Source organism: Pelobates fuscus, chromosome 5 (assembly GCF_036172605.1).
Source record: "Pelobates fuscus isolate aPelFus1 chromosome 5, aPelFus1.pri, whole genome shotgun sequence".
NCBI classification, from domain to species: domain Eukaryota; kingdom Metazoa; phylum Chordata; class Amphibia; order Anura; family Pelobatidae; genus Pelobates; species Pelobates fuscus.
Window position 1 is genome coordinate 52,027,762 of NC_086321.1, and position 24,485 is coordinate 52,052,246.

Here is a 24,485-nt window from a genome sequence, read left to right on the forward strand (position 1 = left end):
TATCTCCAAAGGCCTTGCTGTTCATCAGTCCATGGTAAGACAAATTGCCTATAAATGGAGAAAGTTCAGCACTGCTGCTACTCTCCCTAGGAGTGGCCGTTCTGTAAAGATGACTGCAAGAGCACAGCGCAGACTGCTCAATGAGGTGAAGAAGAATCCTAGAGTGTCAGCTAAGACTTACAAAAGTCACTGACAAATGCTAACATCCCTGTTAGTGAATCTACAATACGTAAAACACTAAACAAGAATGGATTTCATGGGAGGATACCACAGAGGAAGCCACTGCTGTCCAAACAAAACATTGCTGCACGTTTACAGTTTGCACAAGAGCACCTGGATGTTCCAAAGCAGTACTGGCAAAATATTCTGTGGACAGATGAAACCAAAGTTGAGTTGTTTGGAAGAAACACACAACACTATGTGTGGCGAAAAAGAGGCACAGCACACCAACATCAAAACCTCATCCTAACTGTGAAGTATGGTGGTGGGGGCATCATGGTTTGGGGCTGCTTTGCTGCGACAGGGCCTGGACGGATTGCTATCATCGAAGGAAAAATTAATTCCCAAGTTTATCGAGACATTTTGCAGGAGAACTTAAGGCCATCTGTCTCCCAGCTGAAGCTCAACAGAAGATGGGTGTTGCAACAGGACAATGACCCAAAACATAGAAGTAAATCAACAACAGATTGGCTTAAACAGAAGAAAATACGCCTTCTGAAGTGACCCAGTCAGAGTCCTGACCTCAACCCGATTGAGATGCTGTGGCATGACCTCATGAAAGTGATTCACACCAGACATCCCAAGAATATTGCTGAACTGAAACAGTTCTGTAAAGAGGAATGGTCAATAATTACTCCTGACCGTTGTGCACGTCTGATCTGCTACTACAGGAAAGTTTTGGTTGAAGTTATTGCTGCCAAAGGAGGTTAAACCAGTTATTAAATCCAAGGGTTCACATACTTTTCCCACCTGCACTGTGAATGTTTACATGGTGTGTTCAATAAAAACATGGCAACATTTCATTCTTTGTGTGTTATTAGTTTAAGCAGACTGTGAGTGTCTATTGTTGTGACTCAGATGATGATCAGATCACATTTTATGACGAATTTGTGCAGAAATCCATATCATTCCAAAGGGTTCACATACTTTTTCTTGCAACTGTATATAAACACATATTTATATATGTTGTATATATGTGTCAGGATCGGGACAGGGATCCAACACGCAAAGTACAAACAGGACAGGGTACGTATACCGGACCTTAGAATGGCCGGACTAACGTACGGAGAGTAAAGAGAATGGTCAGAAACAAGCCGAGGTCGAGGGAACGAGAGGACAGGTGAGCGAGGAACAAGCCGGGTCAAGGATACCAGAGGGAAACAGAGTAAGTCAAACTAGCCGGGTCGGAACCAAAGGAATAACTGAAATCGCCAGAGCACTGTGTGACTAGACAGGCTAGAACCACGACAGGGCAAAGAGTGAATGGGAGAAACAGGTTTAAATACCCTGGTTACAGTGAGTATACCCGCCTCCGACGAGTCCTGAGTGGCTTCCAGTCACTTGAGTGACAGATCGGTCCGGACTGACGTCATGACGTCGGACAGCGTGCGTGACGTCATAAAATGAGACGGATCCCTCGCGGCCGGCGTGAGAGTGTCTAGGAGAGCCGCGAGGGATGGCGGAAGCCGACCTGCTGGAGGAGTAAACTACTAAGTCTCTACCTCTTTCGGAGGTAGAGGCTTCAGGTACCCTGACAGTACGCCCCCTCTCAGATACGCCCACCGGGCGGAAGGAACCGGGACGAGACGGAAAGCGTGAGTGAAACGCCCTGCGAAGGCGAGGAGCATGAACATCCTCTTGTGGTACCCAACTTCTCTCCTCAGGACCATATCCCTTCCAGTCGACCAAATATTGTACTCTCCCCCGAGAGATACGAGAATCAATGATGGAGTTAACCTCATACTCCTCCTGACCCTCCACCTGAACAGATCGAGGAGGGGCGATCGTGGAGGAGAATCTGTTACAATCTAGGGGTTTCAACAATGAAACGTGAAAGGAGTTAGGGATGCGTAAGGCAGCTGGGAGAGCTAGACGATACGCCACTGGGTTAATTCGAGTCAAGATCCTGTAAGGGCCAATATATCGAGGAGCGAATTTCATGGAAGGAACTTTAAGCCGAATATTCCTAGTGCTTAACCATACTCTATCGCCTGGAACGAAAATCGGAGCCGCCCTTCTACGTTTATCGGCGTGTTTCTTAACCAGCATAGAATTGTGTAGAAGAATTTGTCGAGTCTGATCCCACAACTTCCTCAAATTGGCAACATGTACATCAACCGACGGTACACCTTGGGAAGGAGAAACCGAGGGAAGAATAGATGGATGAAAGCCATAGTTCATGTAGAAGGGGCTTGAATGAGTAGAGTCACAAACGAGATTGTTGTGCGCAAACTCCGCCCAAGGAATCAAACCGACCCAATCGTCCTGGTGTTCGGAAACAAAACAACGTAGATATTGCTCAATCTTTTGGTTAGTACGTTCAGCAGCTCCGTTAGACTGGGGATGATAGGCAGAAGAGAAATTTAATTTAATACCTAGTTGAGAACAAAAGGATCTCCAAAAACGGGAAACAAATTGGGACCCTCTGTCAGATACGATTTGGGAAGGTATCCCATGTAAGCGAAAAATCTCCCTCGCGAATATCTCTGCCAACTCTTGGGAGGATGGAAGTTTAGGCAAGGGAATGAAGTGGGCCATCTTGGTGAATCTGTCAACCACGGTGAGGATAACAGTCTGTTTTTTAGAGATAGGTAGATCGACAATAAAGTCCATGGCCAAACAAGACCATGGTTTCTCTGGTACCTCTAAGGGATGCAGGAATCCACTTGGGAGCGTATGAGGTTGTTTGGTCTTAGTACACACTTCACACGCAGCGATGAAATCTTTAGTATCTTTACGTAAAGCAGGCCACCAGAAGTCTTTAGAAATCAAAGCATACGTCTTGCGAATACCAGGATGTCCCGCCATCTTGCTGTTATGGAAACATTGCAACAGCTCCAGTTGAAGAGTAGGAGGAACGAAATGTCGACCCTCAGGAGTCTGTTTAGGTGCTAGATGTTGCAGCTTAATGATCTCGGCCAGTAATGGGGAATGAATCCTGAGATTCGTATTAGCAACAATCTTGCATTTAGGAACTATAGAAGAAAGAATCGGTTCAGATACAGTGAAAGGTTCATATTGTCGAGACAAAGCATCGGCCTTAGAGTTCTTAGAGCCAGGTCTGTAAGTAAGTACATAATTTAAATGAGTCAGGAATAAGGACCAACGAGCTTGCCTAGAGGACAAACGCTTAGCCTCCCCAATATAGGACAAGTTCTTGTGGTCCGTCAAAATAGTAACCGGATGTAAGGTGCCCTCCAATAGATGTCTCCACTCTTTCAAGGCTTTAATGACTGCTAACAATTCCCTGTCTCCGATGTCATACCTGCTCTCAGGCCCAGAAAATTTCTTGGAAAAAAAACCACAAGGATGTAACGGTTTATCCACCCCCAACCTTTGTTAGAGAACGGCACCTACTCCTGTCTCAGAGGCATCGACCTCAAGTAGGAACGGCAAGGATGTATCAGGATGGACTAATATTGGAGCAGAAGCAAAAAGTTCTTTGAGATTTTTGAAAGCAACGAGAGCTTCAGTAGACCAAGTCTTAGTATCAGCCCCTTGTTTGGTCATATTGGTAATAGGTGCAATAATAGAAGAGTAACCCTTAATGAAGCGCCTATAATAATTGGAGAACCCAATAAACCTCTGAATAGCCTTGAGTCCCTTAGGCAATGGCCAATCTAGAATAGACTGGAGTTTGTCAGGATCCATCTTAAAGCCTTCCCCAGAAATCACGTATCCAAGAAAATCTATCTGGGTCTGGTCAAAGCTGCATTTCTCCAATTTGCAGTATAAGCCGTGTTGTAGAAGTTTGTGTAATACCTTTCTGACTTGTCTATGGTGGGTCTCAATCTCTCTAGAGTGTATGAGAATGTCATCCAGGTATACAATAACACAATCCTGTTGAAATTCCCTAAGAACTTCGTTAATTAGATCCTGGAATACTGCCGGTGCGTTACAAAGGCCAAAAGGCATGACCGTAGCGGGTATTAAACGCCGTCTTCCACTCGTGACCTTGTTGAATTCTCACCAAGTTATATGCCCCTCTGAGGTCCAACTTGGTGAAAATCTTAGAACCTTTTAGCCGATCAAAGAGCTCGGTAATCAAGGGGATCGGATAGGCATTCCTAATGGTTATTTTATTCAAACCTCGGTAATCAATACATGGTCTGAGTGAGCCATCCTTCTTTTTAACAAAAAAAAATCCAGCCCCGGCGGGAGAAGAGGATCTCCTAATGAATCCCTTGTCTAAATTCTCCTGAATATATTCCTCTAAAACAGAATTCTCTTTAATGGATAGAGGATATACATTACCCCTGGGGGGCATGGTGCCGGGCAAAAGATTAATTTTACAATCAAAGGTCCTGTGTGGGGGTAGTGTATCAGCGTTCTTCTTATCGAACACTGCTTTCAAGTCTATGTACAGAGGAGGTATCTGTCTCCCTGTAGACTGGGTAGAACTATCTGGTGTGTTAATCATAGCCAATGGAGACACCCTGCGTAAACACCTCTCCTGACAACCCTGGCCCCATGAGATTATCTCCCCTAATTCCCAATCGATAATAGGGTTATGTCTCTTTAACCATGGGTAGCCCAGGACTATGGGAACAGAAGGAGATGAAATGAGCATAAGTGATAAGTTCTCCTCGTGTAAGATACCAATAGTTAAGTTAATGGGTATAGTCTCACGAGAGATAACAGGCTCAAGTAAAGGTCTACCATCTATGGCCTCAACGGCCAAGGGTGTATCCCTTAACTGGGATGGGATAGTGTGTTTAGTAGCAAAGACTTGGTCGATAAAATTCTCAGCAGCTCCGGAATCTATCAAAGCCATAGTCTTTAGTACTCCCTTCTCCCAAGTTAAAGAAACTGGTAGCAGAAGCCTGTGATTTTTATAATTATGCGTAGAGGACAAAATAGAAACACCCAAGGCCTGTCCTCTAGAGAAACTTAGGTGCGGGCGTTTCCCGAGCGAGTAGGACAATTCAGACGCAAATGACCTCTGGCTCCACAATACATACATAAACCCTCCCTTCTCCTGTACTGCCTCTCCTCTTCAGAGAGGCGAGTATTGCCTATCTGCATAGGTTCAGGATACAGTGAGGTATTGGAATCAGGACTTTGAAATGTAGGGGCTAATTTAAAGGCAGGTCTGAAGTTCCTCTCTCTAGTATTCTGTCTCTCTCTTAAACGCTCATCAATACGAGAAATGAACGAAATTAAGTCCTCTAAATTCTCAGGAAGCTCCCTAGTAGCAACCTCATCAAGGATAATATCTGATAGCCCGTTCAAAAATACATCTATATAAGCCTGCTCATTCCACTTGACTTCTGCCGCCAGAGACCTGAACTCTAGTGCATAATCCACAAGTGTTTGGTTCTCCTGTCTCAGGCGCAACAGTAATCTGGCTGCATTAACCTTCCTACCAGGAGGGTCAAAAGTTCTTCTAAATGCAGCTACAAAGGCATTATAATTATATACCAATGGGTTATCATTCTCCCATAGTGGGTTGGCCCATCTCAGAGCTTTCTCAATGAGTAGGGTGATAATAAATCCAACTTTTGCCCTATCTGTGGGATAGGAGCGAGGTTGTAGTTCGAAGTGGATACTAATCTGGTTCAAAAAACCACGACACTTCTCCGGTGAACCACCATAACGTACAGGTGGGGTAATACAGGAAGAGGCACCTACAGTGGCTACCTCTAGACCAGAACTTACAGGAGAGATGGAAGTAGTACGGATCTCCTCAGGTGGGTTATTGGCACGAGATAATAGCGCCTGTAGTGCTAGTGCCATCTGGTCCATTCTGTGTTCCATGGCGTCAAACCTGGAATCAGAGGGACCAACCTGACTGTTTGTACCTGCAGGATCCATTGGCCCTGTTGTAATGTCAGGATCGGGACAGGGATCCAACACGCAAAGTACAAACAGGACAGGGTACGTATACCGGACCTTAGAATGGCCGGACTAACGTACGGAGAGTAAAGAGAATGGTCAGAAACAAGCCGAGGTCGAGGGAACGAGAGGACAGGTGAGCGAGGAACAAGCCGGGTCAAGGATACCAGAGGGAAACAGAGTAAGTCAAACTAGCCGGGTCGGAACCAAAGGAATAACTGAAATCGCCAGAGCACTGTGTGACTAGACAGGCTAGAACCACGACAGGGCAAAGAGTGAATGGGAGAAACAGGTTTAAATACCCTGGTTACAGTGAGTATACCCGCCTCCGACGAGTCCTGAGTGGCTTCCAGTCACTTGAGTGACAGATCGGTCCGGACTGACGTCATGACGTCGGACAGCGTGCGTGACGTCATAAAATGAGACGGATCCCTCGCGGCCGGCGTGAGAGTGTCTAGGAGAGCCGCGAGGGATGGAGGAAGCCGACCTGCTGGAGGAGTAAACTACTAAGTCTCTACCTCTTTCGGAGGTAGAGGCTTCAGGTACCCTGACAATATGTTTATATATATATTTACATTGAAGAAAGGAGGTACACTCATAGGTCTTAGTCCAAACGTTTAGTTTATTCAAATATTATTCATAACTTGTCCCGATCAACGTTTTGACCCCTCAGTGTCTTTTTTTCCAAGATAAGTAATATATAAACACATATTTATATATGTTGTATATATGTTTATATATATATATATATATATGTATATATATATATATATATATATATACATATATATATATATATACATATATATATATATATATATATATATATATATATATATAGGTAGATAGATAGATAGATAGATAGATATACAACATAAATATATATTTATTTTTCTAATATAAAATATTGGTCCTTTCAGAGTAAAAGTTTAATTATACAGTACGCATACTCACATGCAGACACAGATAATCTCACTGACACACACAAGCTCATTGATACACAGTCTCATAGACAAACAAACTCACTGATATACATAAGCTTATTGACATAAAAACACAAACTCACAGATGCACACACATAGGTTCACTGACAGACAATCTCACTGACACACACAGACTAGCTTTTTGATATACACACAAACATAGTAAACAAACTCTGACATGCACAAGCCTTCTACAGACAAGCTCACTGTCACACACACATGCTCACTACAGAAAAACTCACTGATACACACATGCTTCCTACAGACAAGCTCACTGACACATGCAAGCTCATTACAGACAAGCTCACTGTCACACAAATGCTCACTACAGACACGTTCACTGACACACACAAGCACCATACAGAAAAGCTCACTGACACACACATGTTCCCAACAGAAAAGTTTATAATAAACATGGTTTAGATATTTTGCGGCCACCCTTTACTTTTTCCTGCGAACGAGTCATTGGCACAATGCCACACCTACAATGGAACAGATATGATGATATGCTTCTAAAATCTTGCTTTAGAGGAATCTGGTTATATATGCAGTGGAGAACACCAGGCTTTATCAAACTGTTCCAAAACAATCTGACAGAATTCATGAGCGGTATGCACTGATTAGTAGAGCTATAACCAATGACACACATACACACGCAAGCTCACTCACTAGCAAGCACACATGCACACACAAGCTCACTCACTAGTAGGCACACACACTCACAAGCTCACTCACTAGCAGGCTCACACACACAGACGCAAGCAAACTCACTAACAAGCAGTCACACACACAGCTTAAGGCAGTGGTTCTGGTGTCTATAGCCTGTCCCTGCAAGCTTTTCAATGTAAACACTGAATTTTCAGAGAAAAGGCAGTATTTACATTGCTTCCTTGTGACAGTTCTAATGACAGCCACACAGACGGTCACTAGAGGTGCTTCCTGTGTCAGTGCTGCACAGTGTGAGGCACCTACATTCAGCGCCTCCACGCTCTGCATGGAGGTGCTGAACATTCCCCATAGAGATACATTGATGCAATGCATCTCTATGAGGAGATACTGATTGGTGTATCATTTTGCAGCTGATCCTTTGGCAAAACATTGGATTGGCTGAGATCATCAAGCTTGATGATCGCAGCCATAGAGGCAGTGCCAGTTGAGGCGTGGGGAAAAAAAGGTGAGAAAAAACACTATTCCTTGCCAATGGAAGGGGTCTAATAACCTAAACACACAAACACACACATACACCAGGACAGACACCATGACACACACACACCATGACAAGCACATATACCATGACAGACACACACACACACCTTGACACACACATATACCATGACAGACAGACACACACGCACCATGACACACACACATACCATGACTGACACACACACACACACTTTGACAGACACACACACCATGAAGACACACACACACACACCATGACTGACACACACACCATGACACAAACATACACACACACCATGACACAGACAGACACACCCACCATGACAGACAGACACACACCATGACAGACAGACAGACAGACACACACACACATGTAGACACACTACGACAGATAGAAACACACACACCAAGACAGACACACACACACACACCATGACAGACACACACACCATGACAATCCCATACACTCACACTGACAGACTGACTCACACATTATTGCTTGTATTGATATCTGTGGGGTCCAGTGGGCGATCGTTCAGGTGGACGGAAAGTTGGAGGATTATGGATGCGGGCGGCATGCTGGGTGGTCGTGCAGGGCAGGCGGCTCGCTGCACCAATAGTAGTCGCCAATATTAGCTGCGAATAGGGAGCTGTGCTGTCTCTGCTCTGCTCCCCAGCGTGCAGCTTAATGAGACGGGGGCCGGTATGTGACATCATATTCCAGCCCCAGTCTCATTAAGTAGCGCGCAAGGGTGGGGGAGCAAAACAGAGACAGCACAGGTCTCCCTCAGGCCTTCAGCAGCCTAATTGCGGCGGCCCCAGGTGCTGCGCCCCCCCCCCCCTGGTATGTGGTGGGCCAGTCCGGCCCTAATGACACATTACCTACCTGGCTGAGACTGCAGTTTGCAGAGGGACTAACATAGCATCTATATATATATATATGCTACGACACTCACCGCCAGATAGATGAAACCGCCGTTTAGTCAATAATCCCCTTTTCCAGAAATGCAGGTTCTGAACAGCCGACCGTCAAACTCCCAAATGGAGGATACGTGAACGCGGCAACTCCCGACCATAAAATCAGCCGAACTCCTTTCACAGCTAGAAATAACGAAAAGCGCTTTCCCAGTAATAATTCCTCCCACAAACGAGACCAAGCTCCGTCTTGAGGGTCAAACAGGAATCTGCTTTAATGGGGGCTACCTGCCCGGTATTTATGCAGGTCTCCCACAAGGTGGACACTCCCCTAGGGGACCTTGTGGAAGACTATAACACATATTGGATGGTAGCCAATCGCAGTGGCTTAGGTGTAAGCCCTCCCCATTTTACCCATAAATCCTTCCTCTCTATCCTGGAGATAATTGGGAAGAAACCTAATTATCTCCAAGGATAGAGGCAAATCACCATTTTAAATACAATATGAAAAATACATTAAAATACATAAATGAGGAAATACCGAATAAATATGGTTCGTGTAATGTATCCCCAGATAGCCTGGATCTGAGTGCATATTTCTACCAAATAGCACTCAGATCCGATGTACATAGTTCAATCACCATGGAGTCAAAGTCTCTCACAAGTCTTTCGGTATACGATTGACTCCATGGGACGGCTATCTGGGTGAAGTCCATACGTACGTTACAAAACTCCCGAACAGACCGGTGTTCGTATGCCTCGACGAAATAGAAAGTGGGCGGCAGCTTCCAGCGGTGTTCGGTTTAGTTCCATAGAATCGACACCGAACACCGCTGATCTTCCTCGTGTCCCAAAATGGCCGCCGCCTTGTGGTCGGCATACGAACGACGACCCCCCAAACCAATGGAATGGAGAGGTGTCTGCGGTTAACCACAACGTTCTAATTGGGGCCAAGAGGTCAACCAGCAGCACACTCCTCTCCTGGGTGGACGTCCGTTCAGTAGTTTCAATCCGTATTCCGGAACCACACGAACAGGGGCATACGGACAGGAAATCCAAATAAATAAAGGCAAACAGACGAACCAGCAATACTAGTCTGTACAGATGGATCTGCCCCCCTACTTTTGTCCCTGACTCACCATGTGCCCCCCATAAATATGAATCCTATAGACAGCACTGATTGCAGTAGTCTCGGTGACAGATGATAGCGGCAAAGATGATCGTGCATCAGTTGTTTTTGAGATAGAAGTGACTAAAGTTGAGAGGTGAAGGAGAGGTTGGACCCGGAAAGAACACCAAGTCAGTGAGCCTGTGAAGTAGAGCTAATGGCAGTGCCACTGACTTAGATGGAAACAGACACAGGAGTAGCAACACTTGAGCGAGAAATATGAAAAGCATAGCTTTTGGACTGTATAAGAAAATGAGCAGCCATCCAGTTAGAAATAGCAAAGAGGCTGTCAAAAACACAAATCAAGATAAGGAGAGGACAGATAGATGTGCATGTTATCTGCATAGAAATTAAATTGGAAGCCAAAAGAGCTAATGAGTTTGTCAAGGGAAGAAGTATAGATCGAGAACAATAGGGGACCAAGGACAGAACCTTGAAGAACTCTGACAGAGAGGGGTTGGGAAGTAGAGGAAAAGTTAGACAAAGATTAAATTAAAAAAGTGCTGGGAGAAGTAGGAGGAAAACCAGAAAAGTGCAGTTTCTCATAGACCAAGGTTACAGAGCATGAGAAGAAGTTATTGATATTCAACAGTGTCAAAGGCAGCAGAAAGGTCAAGGAGAATGAGGAGAGAGTAGCAACCACTGAATTTAGCAACAATTAAATAATTGGGCACTCTGGTCAGGGTAGTTTCAACAGAGTGATGAGTGCATAATCCATACTGAAGCAGGTCTAGCAGAGAGTTGTATTGAAGGATGTTGGTCAGTCTAACATACACAACTCTCTCAAGGATCTTGCATGCAAAAGCATGATAGGGCAGCAGTTGGATGGGGAGTTTGGGTCAAGGTTAGGCTTTTTTAGAAACGGGGAGATCATTGCGTGCTTGTACAGTGACTGAAATAATCCAGAGGAGAGGGAATGATTGCATATTTTAGTGAAGGACAGAGCCAAAGAAGGAGACAGAGCACGAGTGAGAATATAGGGTTGAGGGAGCAAAGCAGAGCCAAAAACATTGCTGGTGTAGTGCGTGCGAATAAGCATAAAACAGAAGAGGGTGGTGGGTTGGGGGAAATATAGGCAAAGGTAAGACAGATATTACAATATTGCTTAGTAAAATTCCTCTGCTGAGCATAGAAACCCATAAACATGAATACAAAAACATTCATAAAATGTCCATTATAAATAGCAAACAAAAGATAAATTAAACCTTTCAATCTTGATTATTTTAAATGGGAGATGAATTGTTGCATGTTTGATGTTTGATGTGTGTAATTAAGATGCTATATGCAAACATGAATTAAAATGCCGTTTCCATATTTAGATTCCTCATACAAAATTAAACATGTCATAGACTTAGCATAATTAAACATATTTCAAAATACAATGTATTTTTCAGTGGTACAGGATTTGCTTGTTTATGCTATGCACAGAAAATTCATCTAATGAATAAAATAACAGTTCTGCAAGTTAACAATTCCAAAAGACCATATACTAGACATCCAAAACAGTTATTGATTAATTGTAATGACATGCAAATAATCAAAGGGCATCACCTTGTACATCATTTTGTCTACACTCCCTTCAACCACAATGAATATCAACTCCAATAAAAACAATCTGACTGAGGTTTACTTAAACAACAGCTTAAAATAAAAAATTAAAGAGATTTCTGATATGCCATTGGAGCAGTATTATGTTGGTTTTCCACGGTGGTATGATTTGTTTGGATAGGTATTTTGTTATAGGTGTATAAGCACATTTCAGCATAAAGATGACCATGCATACATTTCATTATTTTATATCCAATAAAAGTTAAATTAGCCTTTTTAATTTTATAAACAATATTTGTAATGTATCTGTATATACAGATATTGACATTAATATTTTTTTTATGAAATTAGGTGTTTAGCCCTCAAGTTTAACAAGGTTATTGCAATTTTAGGAAAATAGCTGTGACCCTAAACCCTAAACCCTATTCCATATCTTTATCAATGCAACATGAACCTTAACTTTTACCCATACCCTAATCACAGGTAAAATTTACAGGGAGGGCTTACGGTGGTGGACCATTCTACTGGTAATGGAGTAAATTTAATTGCTTTTGGAATGCAGTACCTGATCACACGTTTTTTCTGTGCAAACCAATTAACACCAGAGCACCGGTGTCACTATAGACTATAGACCCTGGTGCTTACTGAACTTTCCCTGGTGCTCCTCATAATTACAGAGGGGACACAAATACAGTTATGGATGGTGTGTACATATGTCAGGATTTGGTGGTACTTGTGTCAGTGATGTGTTAAACCTTTTGAACCTAAACTAAAAATGTATGCCACCCTTTGTTAAATCTCTTCCCAGTACTTTCTTTCAGATAAACGTACTGATAAACGACTGTTTGTTAAATCACCCCAATACGAAACACATATATATTTAATTTGTGGATGTGAATAGGTCCTGTTGGTGGATGTGAATAGGTCCATGTTTAGGATTGGTCTCCACCCTACTGCACACTGAGTAAAAGGGGGAGCATGTTCAGGTCCGTCATGTTAAATTCAGTATTTTCTAAGACTCCATTTGTCTATTTTTTTACATCTACGACAACAAAAGGCAATTGGACTGTTTTCAGTTGTAGTTGTTCACTTCTGTCATGTTATCCCCAATATTAATAATATACACTGAAGTTATGCTCAGTAGTTACCACATATGCAATGCTAGTAAATAACATTAAATAAATAAGTTTTTTGTTTTTTTACTTTAAAGTGTAATTCCTTTTAATTACCTCATCAATTTTTACTGCAACTATAAATCAACCCCTTAGGGTCCCAAACTTGACCTTATTTCATGCTTTGGGTCATATTTCTTTTTATGATACATTAAAAGAATAAGTTGGACCCTTTTTGTTTTTTTGTCATTTTCCATCAAAAACATATTTTTTTTTTATTGGTTGCTGCTAGTCCAAGTAAAAACAATTGAGCAACAAAGGTTCCCTCTTACATACATATGTATTATATGTAAAACACAGGCAATTTTTATGCATGCTGTGCCCCCTAGTGGCTTGTCATAGAATAGCTGCTTCCTGACATATGTTGTCTCTTTTTAAGTTGAGTTTTGTCTGAAACCTTTCAGAGTTACTGCAACACCAACAAATCTATGTGGGATAATGAATATTTTGCCCTCACTTGATGTAAAGTATTCTGCAACGTTTATGACAATTAGTGACATCAATAATTATTAACAAAATCTTTTGTTAGGCAATATGATGTTATTAACAGTCATAATTGCAATTATTTTTACTAAAATAAATGAATTATTTTACTAAGTGCATGCATGGTTGATAATTCAAGGTCACAGACTTTTAACAGAACATAAGAATGCATCTTCTAACAAAACATACTTACAGTGTGTTAAACTGACATTTCAAAATACAACTAATATAGAAAATATAGAAAACGTGCATATTCTAGCCTACCATTTGGAATAAACACTTTACAAAATATGGTAATGAAAACACTCTTATAATGTATTTATATTAAAAAAAATATGGAGGATGACCCATACACATAAGCGTATACATTAAATACAATTTAGCGGAACATTTTCCTTCAAGGAATATGCATGCACCAATAACTATAATATAACGTTATTTCAGAAAAATATCATACAAATGTGAATATACAATTTTAAATAGGGTCGTACACAATTTTTCTGTTTTTGGAAATGCTTTTTTGGTGATGGACAAGTCATGTTCAATATAACTGTTAACATCACACTTATTTATAGTCATATATCTATCATTAGTAAGTGTATAGTATTGAGATTACTTTTTCTTATCTAGTTTTTTTTAGTATTTGAATCTGGCCAACATTATTGTTTTTTTTTGTAAATTGCAATGTCTTCGTTACACATTAATACTATATATTTTATAATTATTAAATGTATTGCAAGTTATTCAACATTGAAGCATTGATGGAATATTTTTTTCTTGGATTAACTGTAAGTCACAAAGTGGTTAGTATAACACAATAAAAAGAATAAACTCTTTCTCTGTGGCTACGTAAAAGATGATTTATAAAACAGATTTACATACCTGATAATCCTGATATGTCAGCTTTTGGTAAATGCCGAGCCTTTAGAACAACCACAGTTAAAGTGTTTGTTGTAGACTGGTAGCAGAGAGAGATCAGCAATTCTCCACGTCCAGCTGATTTCTAAAGCCAGTATAAGACATTTTATTAAAAGAAGAATATACTACGTTATAACAACAGATGCTTTCCAGTTTACCAAATGGCACCATATGAATCATTAATGACCACTGAGAACCATTACAGAAGCACTGCCATTAGTGTTTATTTATATCACAATGTTCTCACTTGTCATATTAAATAAAACACCTACCCCAAATAGCATACATGTGTAAAGGGTGTCTTAATTGTAAAGTATGATTTCATTAACTATATAAAGGTATTTAAACCTCTGTTTAGAATGGTGGCCATTACTTACTGCTTACATGTAATGGGTATGGAGATGAATTGCAATGGTGGGATGAGCAAAAAAAAGTAGATAGAAGTGGGTAAGATCCGTAGTGTGGATGATGTGGTTTACTTGATTAGAAGACCCCTTAAAGGCATTGAACAGGAATAAATGACATAATTGTTCTTGGTTATGACTAATGAATGGAGGGTTTGCAGCCCTACCCATATCTGTTGGTATCTGCATGAATGATGTAAAGCAGAAATGAATGTGATTTTTGAGGAGATGAAGGCTATACTAGTGGGTATGGTCAAGATAATAGACAAAGGGAATTTGCAAGTCATTCGGGTTTATAATCCTCCCTACAAATTCAGGTATGGCACTATTGTAGCAAAATCCTCCCCAAAAGGTAAAAATCCATCTGATAAGTATATGAAACTAAATTAAAAAATGGTGTATAGTTAATAAATTAAAAATATATGTTTTATTATAATATAGTGTTACGTATTAATTTACTTATAATTATGGAATTATATTTACTTTAAAGTTTAAGACATTTTCTTGATTCCCAAAGGAATGAAATATAGTCGAACATTTTCTTAAATAGTACATTAAATTCATTTACACTCTGAAATAAAAAGTACTAATGTATGTTACCATAACTAAAAGCAAACAGAATGATAATAATAAAAAAAAAATCGAAAATGAATCACAAAAGTCATCACTAATAATACATAAGGAAACATAAAAATGAGTTACCCGGATATTCCTTTTGTTTATTTCCCGGTTCAACAATATCCTTCCATCAGACAATTCGATTCCAGAGAGAGGAAAATGGACTTCTCCAATAACATCATCCCTTGAGAATCTGTCAAAGCTAAGGATTATAAAGTGTAGGACTAAGTCTTGGACCTGACTGTAGGGAATTCCATAAAATGTGAAGGTCTCATCAAAAGCTGGATCAAGGGTTTTCCTGAGTACTCTAGTTTTGACCTTATGCTTTTTCTCAGGAAGGATGGTCATTTTTATATATGGATCAGATGTCATGGATTGTTCATCCATTGCTGGAAGGGATCTGGCTTCTTTTATATTAACCACAAAGGCTTTCTTCTCAAAGTTATACTCTACTGAGAAGAAGAGAGTTCCAAGCTTATCTTGCCTGTCCACAGATGACAAGGATGTGCTGGACTTGATGCTCTCTGGAGATATAGATTCTTTCTCATTTTCTGGTATTTGAGGTTGTGAAAAATCCTCAAGATCTGGAGAACTTCTAACTTTGTTTGCTTTAGGGAAATTTCCATTTAAGTCTCTTTTCTCAAGATCAAGATGTAGAGATGATTTTGAGACTAATGATTTAGGAGACAACTCTGTTTTTTCATCGGCACCAAATTTCTTTTTGCTGTTTAAATTTTCTGGATATATATCAACACCCTTTAACACATGAACAAACTTATATGGAGGGGTTTTGTTAGATTTTGTTGATTTACGCTGGCAGCAGATCCAGGAAAATAGAGACACTGTGAATACAAGGCCAAATGCACTTATGAGTCCAACCATTGAAGGGATTTCATCTAAAAATGATATATATAAAACACAGTTAAGATATAAGGAAACAACATGTATATAAATAGATTGGATATTATTTTTTCCACGATGAGGAATTAATCCAGTAGAAATACATAAGCATTGCAATGACCCCCAAATATTTTGTTTAAAAATGTTTACATTTTGGACACACCACAGATTGTATGCACCACCTACAGTTGTTTTTTGGTATCACCAACATGTTCTAAATAAAATAATTCAATTTGGGAGTGTGTAGGTTACTGTTCATTATATTGCAATTAGTGCCAAATGTAAATAGTTGTCTATGGTAAAATATTTAGATATTTTAAACAATTAAATGGCGCAAGAAACAATGTAAAAACCTGTAAGTATTGAAATGTAACTGGATGCTGTTGTTTAAAGTCTTCATTCCTATTTAAGTATTACCCAGTATATGTTAAGTTTATAGGATTCAATAAAATATGTGATATATTCAGATTTAAACTTCAATAATGAAGCATGAATGAAGGCAGACATAGCAAGAATGTGCTTATGACTTAATCACAAAATTATACATTATTATTATTAAATATCTAAAATGTAATATTAAAATACTAAACCTTGCAATATATAGATATAACTAGGCATATTCAGATTAAAAGGTCGTACAAATACCAGAGTGAAAAAGATTCAGTAAAGTGCAATTATGTCTAACAGATCTTAAGCACTATATGACTTCATTTTATATCTGAAAAAAATGACTCACTGCAAGCAGGAAATGGCTTAATCCATAGTTTTATCTATGATGTAATTGTCTGCATAAATTAACACAAATGGATGTGGAATGACTAAGTAAAATGTAGGACCTTATCTGAAGAATAGGACATTTTTCATGCATTGTTCAACTGCCTCAATTAAAAGTATTATAACAAGTGTAAACTAAACACAACTAAAATGGAGCCAGTTAATTATAAGATTTGCTTTTGTGAGGATTCTAGAATGAGTCACTGAAGCTTCATTTAAATTGCAATCACAAGTTCTTTGGAACACCGTGTACAAGTGTCAAGTCTTTATGTTGGTCCTTGCAGAGACAGCAATATATATTAGCATAACAGACACAATTGACCCATTCCTTCAATACAAAGAAAGACATCTTAAGATTTAAAATGTAAGCTAACAGTTTAGATAATTGAATCCAATCCAATAGTATACTATGACTAAACCAAAGCTAAAGAAAAGAAAAAAAAGAAAAAAGAAAAGCTTTGGAATATTTTAAATGGAGTTCAAGGTGGACAACTTGATGGAACCGTAGCATATGTTCTACCTGCACAATAGTTAATGTTCTATACCAGGCATAAGCAATCTTCGGCACTCCAGATGTTTTGGACTACACCTCCCATGATGCTTTACCAGCATTATAGGTGTAAGAGCATTATGGGGGATGTAGTCCACAACATCTGGAGTGCCGAAGGTTGCCTATCCCTGTTCTATACAGTACGTTCAGCAAATCTAATTATAGTGTTTCAGATTGCATGACGTCACAGTGACTAAAATGCATTAGGTCTCCACATACATATACCATGAATCATAGCCAAGTAGAAAGGAGAAATCAGACAGGACAAGAGATGTATTCAGTTCATAGTGTAACCAAATCGCTGTGATTTACTTTACCAAATGATGCCATTCTCCAAACACTCTTTAACCCCTTAAGGACACATGGCATGTGTGACATGTCATGATTCCCTTTTATTTCAGAAGTTTGGTCCTTAAGGGGTTAAAGTAACATTATGAAATCAAAGTAGGGATGAAAGACATAATTACTTTACACAGAATACACGTTTTTAATATATGTGAATCATTAGAAAATATATAGATCGGTATAAATAGCATCACATAAAAAGTCTGTAAACATTAGGTCACAAATTATATTTAGATATAAAAAAACAAACACATTTTAGGTTTGGTGACAATTACATCTATGATTTATTTAAGACACTATCTAAAAACTTAAGATGCATCAATGTAGCTAAGTGATAGAGAAATCTACGAACCATGCAATAGCCCTGCCACTTAGTGATGGCGTATATAACAATCTACTTGCATTCATCAGCACTATTTAGATATAATGTGTCACAAGTGCAACATAAGAGGCACAGGGTGAGCAAAATCATCATAAAAAAAATAGTTATAGCATTTTTTTTTTTTTTTTTTTTAATGAAATATTATTTAGGAAAAGCCATACATTCCTGGTGCCTCACCTTATCTATATAAAATAATCTTAAGCATATACATACATATATATCCAGCTACAATAAGTATTTCAATCAGAGGGATAACGCCTTAAACTTTGGGGGAGAACTTGCTTACCAAAAGCTTCAGTGCTGCTACTGACTGGAGCCATTTTGCTGGGTGCTCTGTCCAAGGTGCTGAAACAAGGCAGTCTCTATGCACTGATTCACGTCTCTGCCCGCATCTAGTCTTGCACAGCTTCAGAAAATGGCAGATGCAAAACTATGTGTCTGTGCAGCTCTGATATTTCTGTTTATGGGTTGAGCTACTCCCTCCCTATGATGGCTGCAGCTAACCTCCTGCTCTCTCCTGCTCTGACTGTCTGACCGCCCAAGCTTCAGACAAGGCTGCTGCTAACCAAATTGATGCAATGCTGACGCTACAAGGCTGGAAGCAGCACCTCCCCAACCCCCCTCTTCCCTCTCCAGTGATTCAGTGGAAGCTCGTCAATTATTTTAACTGCTGGGCTACAGGAGATTAACTTACATTTCCCTTGGACATAGGTGGACCTATATTAAAAATAGTTAACCCTTGAAGTATCAGGTGGCCATGAAAGGAGATAGTTTGTTTTCTCCTTAGCAATTTGAGACTGATATGGTTAAGTCATAATGTGTCTACATCTTGGAAAAGCAGATAGCACAGCTTTGGAAGTAATAAGTAGAATTGTTGTTACAGCTCTGTGAAATTGTTAGATACTGTAACCATTAGCTAAATGATAAAACAAAAAAAAAAACATTCCAAAGGAGTAATGTAGCCATTTGTAAGCACAGATATAGTTTAACTCTTGGATATTAGCTTAAAAGTGCTTTATGTGTTAGAAGTAGAAATGCAGGGCATGTACACGAGTGGAGACAGATATAAAGGGAATGTAAATGGCATGACATTGGTGACAGACCAGGCAGACATTGCTCATAATGCTCAACCAGCCCAAAGGCATGAATGCACTATATGCACAAATATATCCTGTGTGCTAGCCAGATATGCAACCAAAATATCTCACAGATAATTGGCAACAAAGTTCTTGCTGCTAAACCCTCCAGGGTTAAACCATAGACGTTTGCAGTGCGTAATATGTGTCTTATTACAGAGACCTCATATTATTAATGTCCTTGTTATTGTGCTTTAGAAGGGAAATGCAAGGGGGAAAAAATAAACCCCAATTAAGTATAATGGATGAGTAGTGGTCATTTTATGCAGTTTGAATAAATCAGATTTTTTTTTCTCCAGAAAATGATCACTGATGACTCTTAATTCATTTTTTATACCACTCAGAAATCCATGTAAGTTATTTCAAACCTAAATAAAATATGCAGGAAATTTTTTTCAAAATCCCCTATATGCGATTTTTTATGAGTGCTGTACATTTCCTATTGCTCATGCTGTGATTAAATACTGTGATAAGAATATGCACATGCACTGTCTGACCTAATATTTTCAGTATATATTTAGAGAGCAGTTAAACAAGGAAGGGTGGGGCAAGTTATTTGGAAGGAAATGGCTCTTATATAATGCACCAGTAAAACAGCAGGTTTCTTCCTCTGAACAAAAGAGAGAAGAACATTATCAGTCCTAGAGGCCAAGGCACACACTTGTGGTTTATACCCTGGACACCCAGATATTTAATTAGCTGTAATCTAGAATTTAAATGTGTCTCTTTAATAATGCCCCAAAATATACAGTGTATGTAATAGGTAGATTTTTATATTTTAAATGATTCCACATTAGCAGATTGCAATTGCAACAGTTCCTAACTTTAATTTATCAGTGGGCATATCATTCAGGTAAGCATTAACTTATGTATTTGATGATCTATTATTAAAGGGACTGGCATTTTTTAGATGTAATGAGGACAATGATTTGGGATTTGTAATGCAAGCTGAGGGTTTGTTCTTTCCCTCCTTGCTGTAACTCAACTTTGATCATTAGTTAGTGTCATCCTTTTATCAGATCTGTAGATGGTTTCTATAACAACTAGAGAACGATAAAAAAATGTAGGAAAACCTTAATGAACAATTTAAAACACCTGGGCATCACCTATTCAGTTTAGTTTATTTATTGGTTTATTTTATAAAATTTTTTGGAAATTCTAAATTTAATGACCCACAGAAAATGAAAGCTCTATATTCCTGTCTGTCTGACAGGAATTATTGGCATTAAAGGCATTATATGAGATATGTCAAAACATCTTTGGATATTAGATGATTATCTTTTTGGTTTCACGAAGTCCTCTTAATAAGAGCCATTTTATCTACTTTTTTTTCACTGCTCTCAGCCTTCTCCCTGCTTGGATGTTCTGTCCTTTTTTAATCATTATCTTTTTAGTTTAACAGGAGACAGGATTTAGCCTAGAAGTGCCTTTGATCAGCAATAAACCTGACAGGTGGCAGTCGTTTCCCTAAGGACTTTATCAAAAGCAGCACTTTCATTTGGAGAGGGATTGTTTAAAGATTTGCAGGCCTACGTGTGGGTTGCATAGGCTGGGCAGGACTTCTATTTTATGATACTGTTCCAAAGATTTGCCTTATAACTGGCTTTGGGAACAGTTTATTGCTACATATAGGCTTTGAAAGTGCAGTTTGAGGTAATGCCATGACATGAGCATAGGCCATTCATTGATGTCATTATGCACTACACATTAATGTATTCCCTGCAACTGGCCTTTAAAAGCAATTGTCCCGTAGCTCTTTAAAATTATGTGTAAGGCTTGTGTGCATCCTTATTTTGTTTGAAACCATAGATATGCCAATATCTTAAATGTATATTATCCACTGTCAAGTGTATAAAGTTCATTCCTATGGACTAGTGAGCACTGGTCAATCTTTACAGACCCAGTGCATTCCACCTGCTCAAACTATTTTGTGTAGGAATGATTACTCAGAAAAATATATATATTTAATGGAATATATATATATATATATATATATATATATATATATATATATAATGGAATGAGGAAAAAGTGTGATTCTTTGTTAAACCAACTTGTATATGCCCACCCAGAATCCTTTGCGGTATTAACATCACAGCAAATTTGTGATTTCTGTGAGAAAAGCAAGTCTTATGGCTTGACTGGTGTGCAGATTGTTGTTTAACATTGTATTATATATATATATATATATATATATATATATATATATATATCCAAGATATATATCAGTACCTGCTTTTTAATGTTGATCCTGATGATCCTGTTGAAAGTCCTAAGCAGGGACTGAAAAGTTGATCTGTCCATTCTACATGTGAAATAATAATTTGAACCTTTGGAAGTCCATGAGTGCAGACATTTTTCTATATCTTGGTTATCTATTTGCTCTGGTCTGGCACCCGGCAACACACAGAACACAAACCAGAGTGCAGGGGGGCAGGGCGGGGCCGGGCCGGGCCACCAAGCTGAACGGTCACAGGAAAGACCAGCTCCTGCAAACAATATGCTATTAAGCCTAAAAATTGGGACTTTCAATATCTTAAATGACCCACAACGGCGACCGGAGCCGAGGAGAGTCTTGCTCCTGGAGTTTTAGTCCCTCGGGGGAAAGACCTCTGCTGTACCAGACGGGACCTTGCCCGGCGGTGAGTGGAGCGGACGGCTGCCGCTCCACTATCCTGCCCAACAGAGCTTAACAGACAAGCTACATTGTGGCTGACCAGGTCCCGCCCCCCCCCCCTTTGGGTGATCCCGGTCCTCGCCCTATACCAACACTCGGAGGCAATACCATGTCGCCACATGAGCTCGTTGCCCAAAACAAGATGGCCGCCAGACCTGGGCCCGCTTGTTTGAAAGCCTGCTTACAGCCTACTCTCATGGCAGACCTGCTTGTCCAGGACCCTAAAAATTCATGCCCACAACCCTGGATGAAGAGCGGACAGTCTCCGGTCCATGAGTGCCAACCTACCGAAACACGATGCTTGGAGCAGCCCCGGCTTTGTGTCCCTCGGGTGATACCGCCGAGGTGTAGACACAGACGGGCGGTGCAATCTGAACATCAACCTCTATGGCACAACCTCCAAGCCAGCTACCCCTTACCCGAACCGCAAACTGCCCAGGGGGATCCCTGTCAGTAATTATCCAGCAGAAGGAGGACTTTGAGAACGCAGTGCCGGGTACGCGGGACAGAAAGCCCACATGCCCTGGTCAAAACGACCGGTCAGGAATGACCTCAGAGAGGCACTACACCAGAGCGACCTGCTCAAGCATGCTGGACTCAGTCCTACCGCACATCGCAGGTTGACTCTTGGACGCAGGGACGTTACTCCTACCCAGGCCCGGGCACGAAGATCGGCTCTGATACTGAATCACAGCCCACAATCCACTCCACGGACTGGGTAACCACCTTTTCCTAACTGGTCTATAGGGGGCAGGAGGAGGCCCAGGCTGTGACATGGAGATCAACTCTATCTCCTTACCAGACTGCGGTGCCGGCGGGCCATCAGCTGCAAATGTCGTCCTTCATCAGTTTCCAGTGCTGTAGAGTTTGGTTGTAATTTAAATTAATTATGCTTATTTTTACATCACTCAGCGGTACATATATATATATATAAATTGCATCTAGCATGTTACCTACTTGTTACACTTACCCTGTAACACCTGATATACCAGCATACCCTTTCTAAGCCTCATCTTAATGCTTAGTGACAGCATATGTACCAGAATAGGCATGTTGTGCAAAACGTAAATTGAGTGAAACGTAAACTAAAATGCACGTTTTCTTGTTTAATTATAATCTTTATTTTCTCATTTATTATTTATCTAATACCTTTGTCTAGAACTACTCACGTACCTGCTACAAGCTCACCCAACCTAGACATCCCTGATTAGCATGATATAAACTGTGCTTAACATAAAAATGTGCAAGCATGTCTAGCCTGTGACATCATAACTATAATGACATTGTTAAGCATTAATTGTTTTATATACTTTTATCCTCACTCTGACGTTCTAACCATATAGTCAAACCTGATAAAAAATATGTATAAAAATGTGCAAACCCTAATGCTACTACCTAAATCTTGTAACTCTTGCAATACGCTGTTGTGGCGTCTGTCAATTTCTTGTAACCAACTGCACGACAAAAAAACTAAACTAGAGAGCAAGGAGTGTGCTAATATTGTGTGTGTCTATACACACAATACACACACACACACGATATATATATATATATATATTGTGACCGAAAGCAAGGAATTGTGCTGGAGGGAATCTTGAAATATATTGTTTTATTTTCTGTAAGGTAAATGATGGGATACAGAAAGGAAATAGGAGGGGAACACAGTATGACAAATCGCTTTACATGGTACAATCAAACAATGACTATCTCAATTCAAGCCTAGATGTGTGTTACAATTAGCCAGTAGGACGCTCCCTGTCTAGGTTATAGGACTAAGGTGTCCATTTGTCATCGGGATAGAGGGGGGGGAGAGGGGGAGGAGGGGAGAAGGACCACAACTCGGAGCTTGCCAACGTCTTCTTAAGTTGACCTGTAGGCGCAACTAGGTGTCTTGGGTAGATGTATAAGATTTGAATTTAGAGACATCAGATTCATATGTCCTCCTTTTGTTTCTTTCTGCGGTTCTACCGAGATGTTCCACAGTGTCTCGAAGTATCCTGAAGAGCGTATTTGGATCTTTCGGTCTTGTCTTCGTCTCGTGTTAGGTCATGTGTGTGGCTATCAACCATGGTTTCCATATGGATTCTAGTCTTGCAGTTCTGAGATGGGACTCCGAAGAGAGTATTTCATACCTATAGTATTGGTGTACTTTCCGTGTTAGTTCTTTGTTTGTCGGACAATATGTGGATTTCCAGTTGAGTGCCAATAGGTTTCTAGCTGCTAGGATAACTATAGTAGCCACTTGTTTGGAGTTTCTTGGCCAGTCATCTGAG

At 40.0% G+C, this 24,485-nt stretch overlaps 1 protein-coding gene across 2 annotated transcripts in view; it reads right to left on the reverse strand.

Moving 5' to 3' along the window:
* The window catches only part of SYT4 (synaptotagmin 4), a 37,381-nt gene extending 18,403 nt beyond the window's left edge, over positions 1–18,978 (reverse strand). The window contains exons 1-3 of one of the 2 annotated variants that reach the window (XM_063453845.1): positions 18,686–18,978; positions 15,533–16,290; positions 14,391–14,511 (exon numbers count right to left, since the gene is read on the reverse strand). In XM_063453845.1, coding sequence (XP_063309915.1) covers positions 14,391–14,511; positions 15,533–16,290; positions 18,686–18,719 — 913 coding nt within the window. In that variant the 5' untranslated portion in view covers positions 18,720–18,978. Of the gene's footprint in view, positions 1–14,390; positions 14,512–15,532; positions 16,345–18,685 lie in introns of both variants that reach the window. The other variant, XM_063453844.1, reaches the window with a different exon arrangement.
* Positions 18,979–24,485: the final 5,507 nt, after the last annotated feature.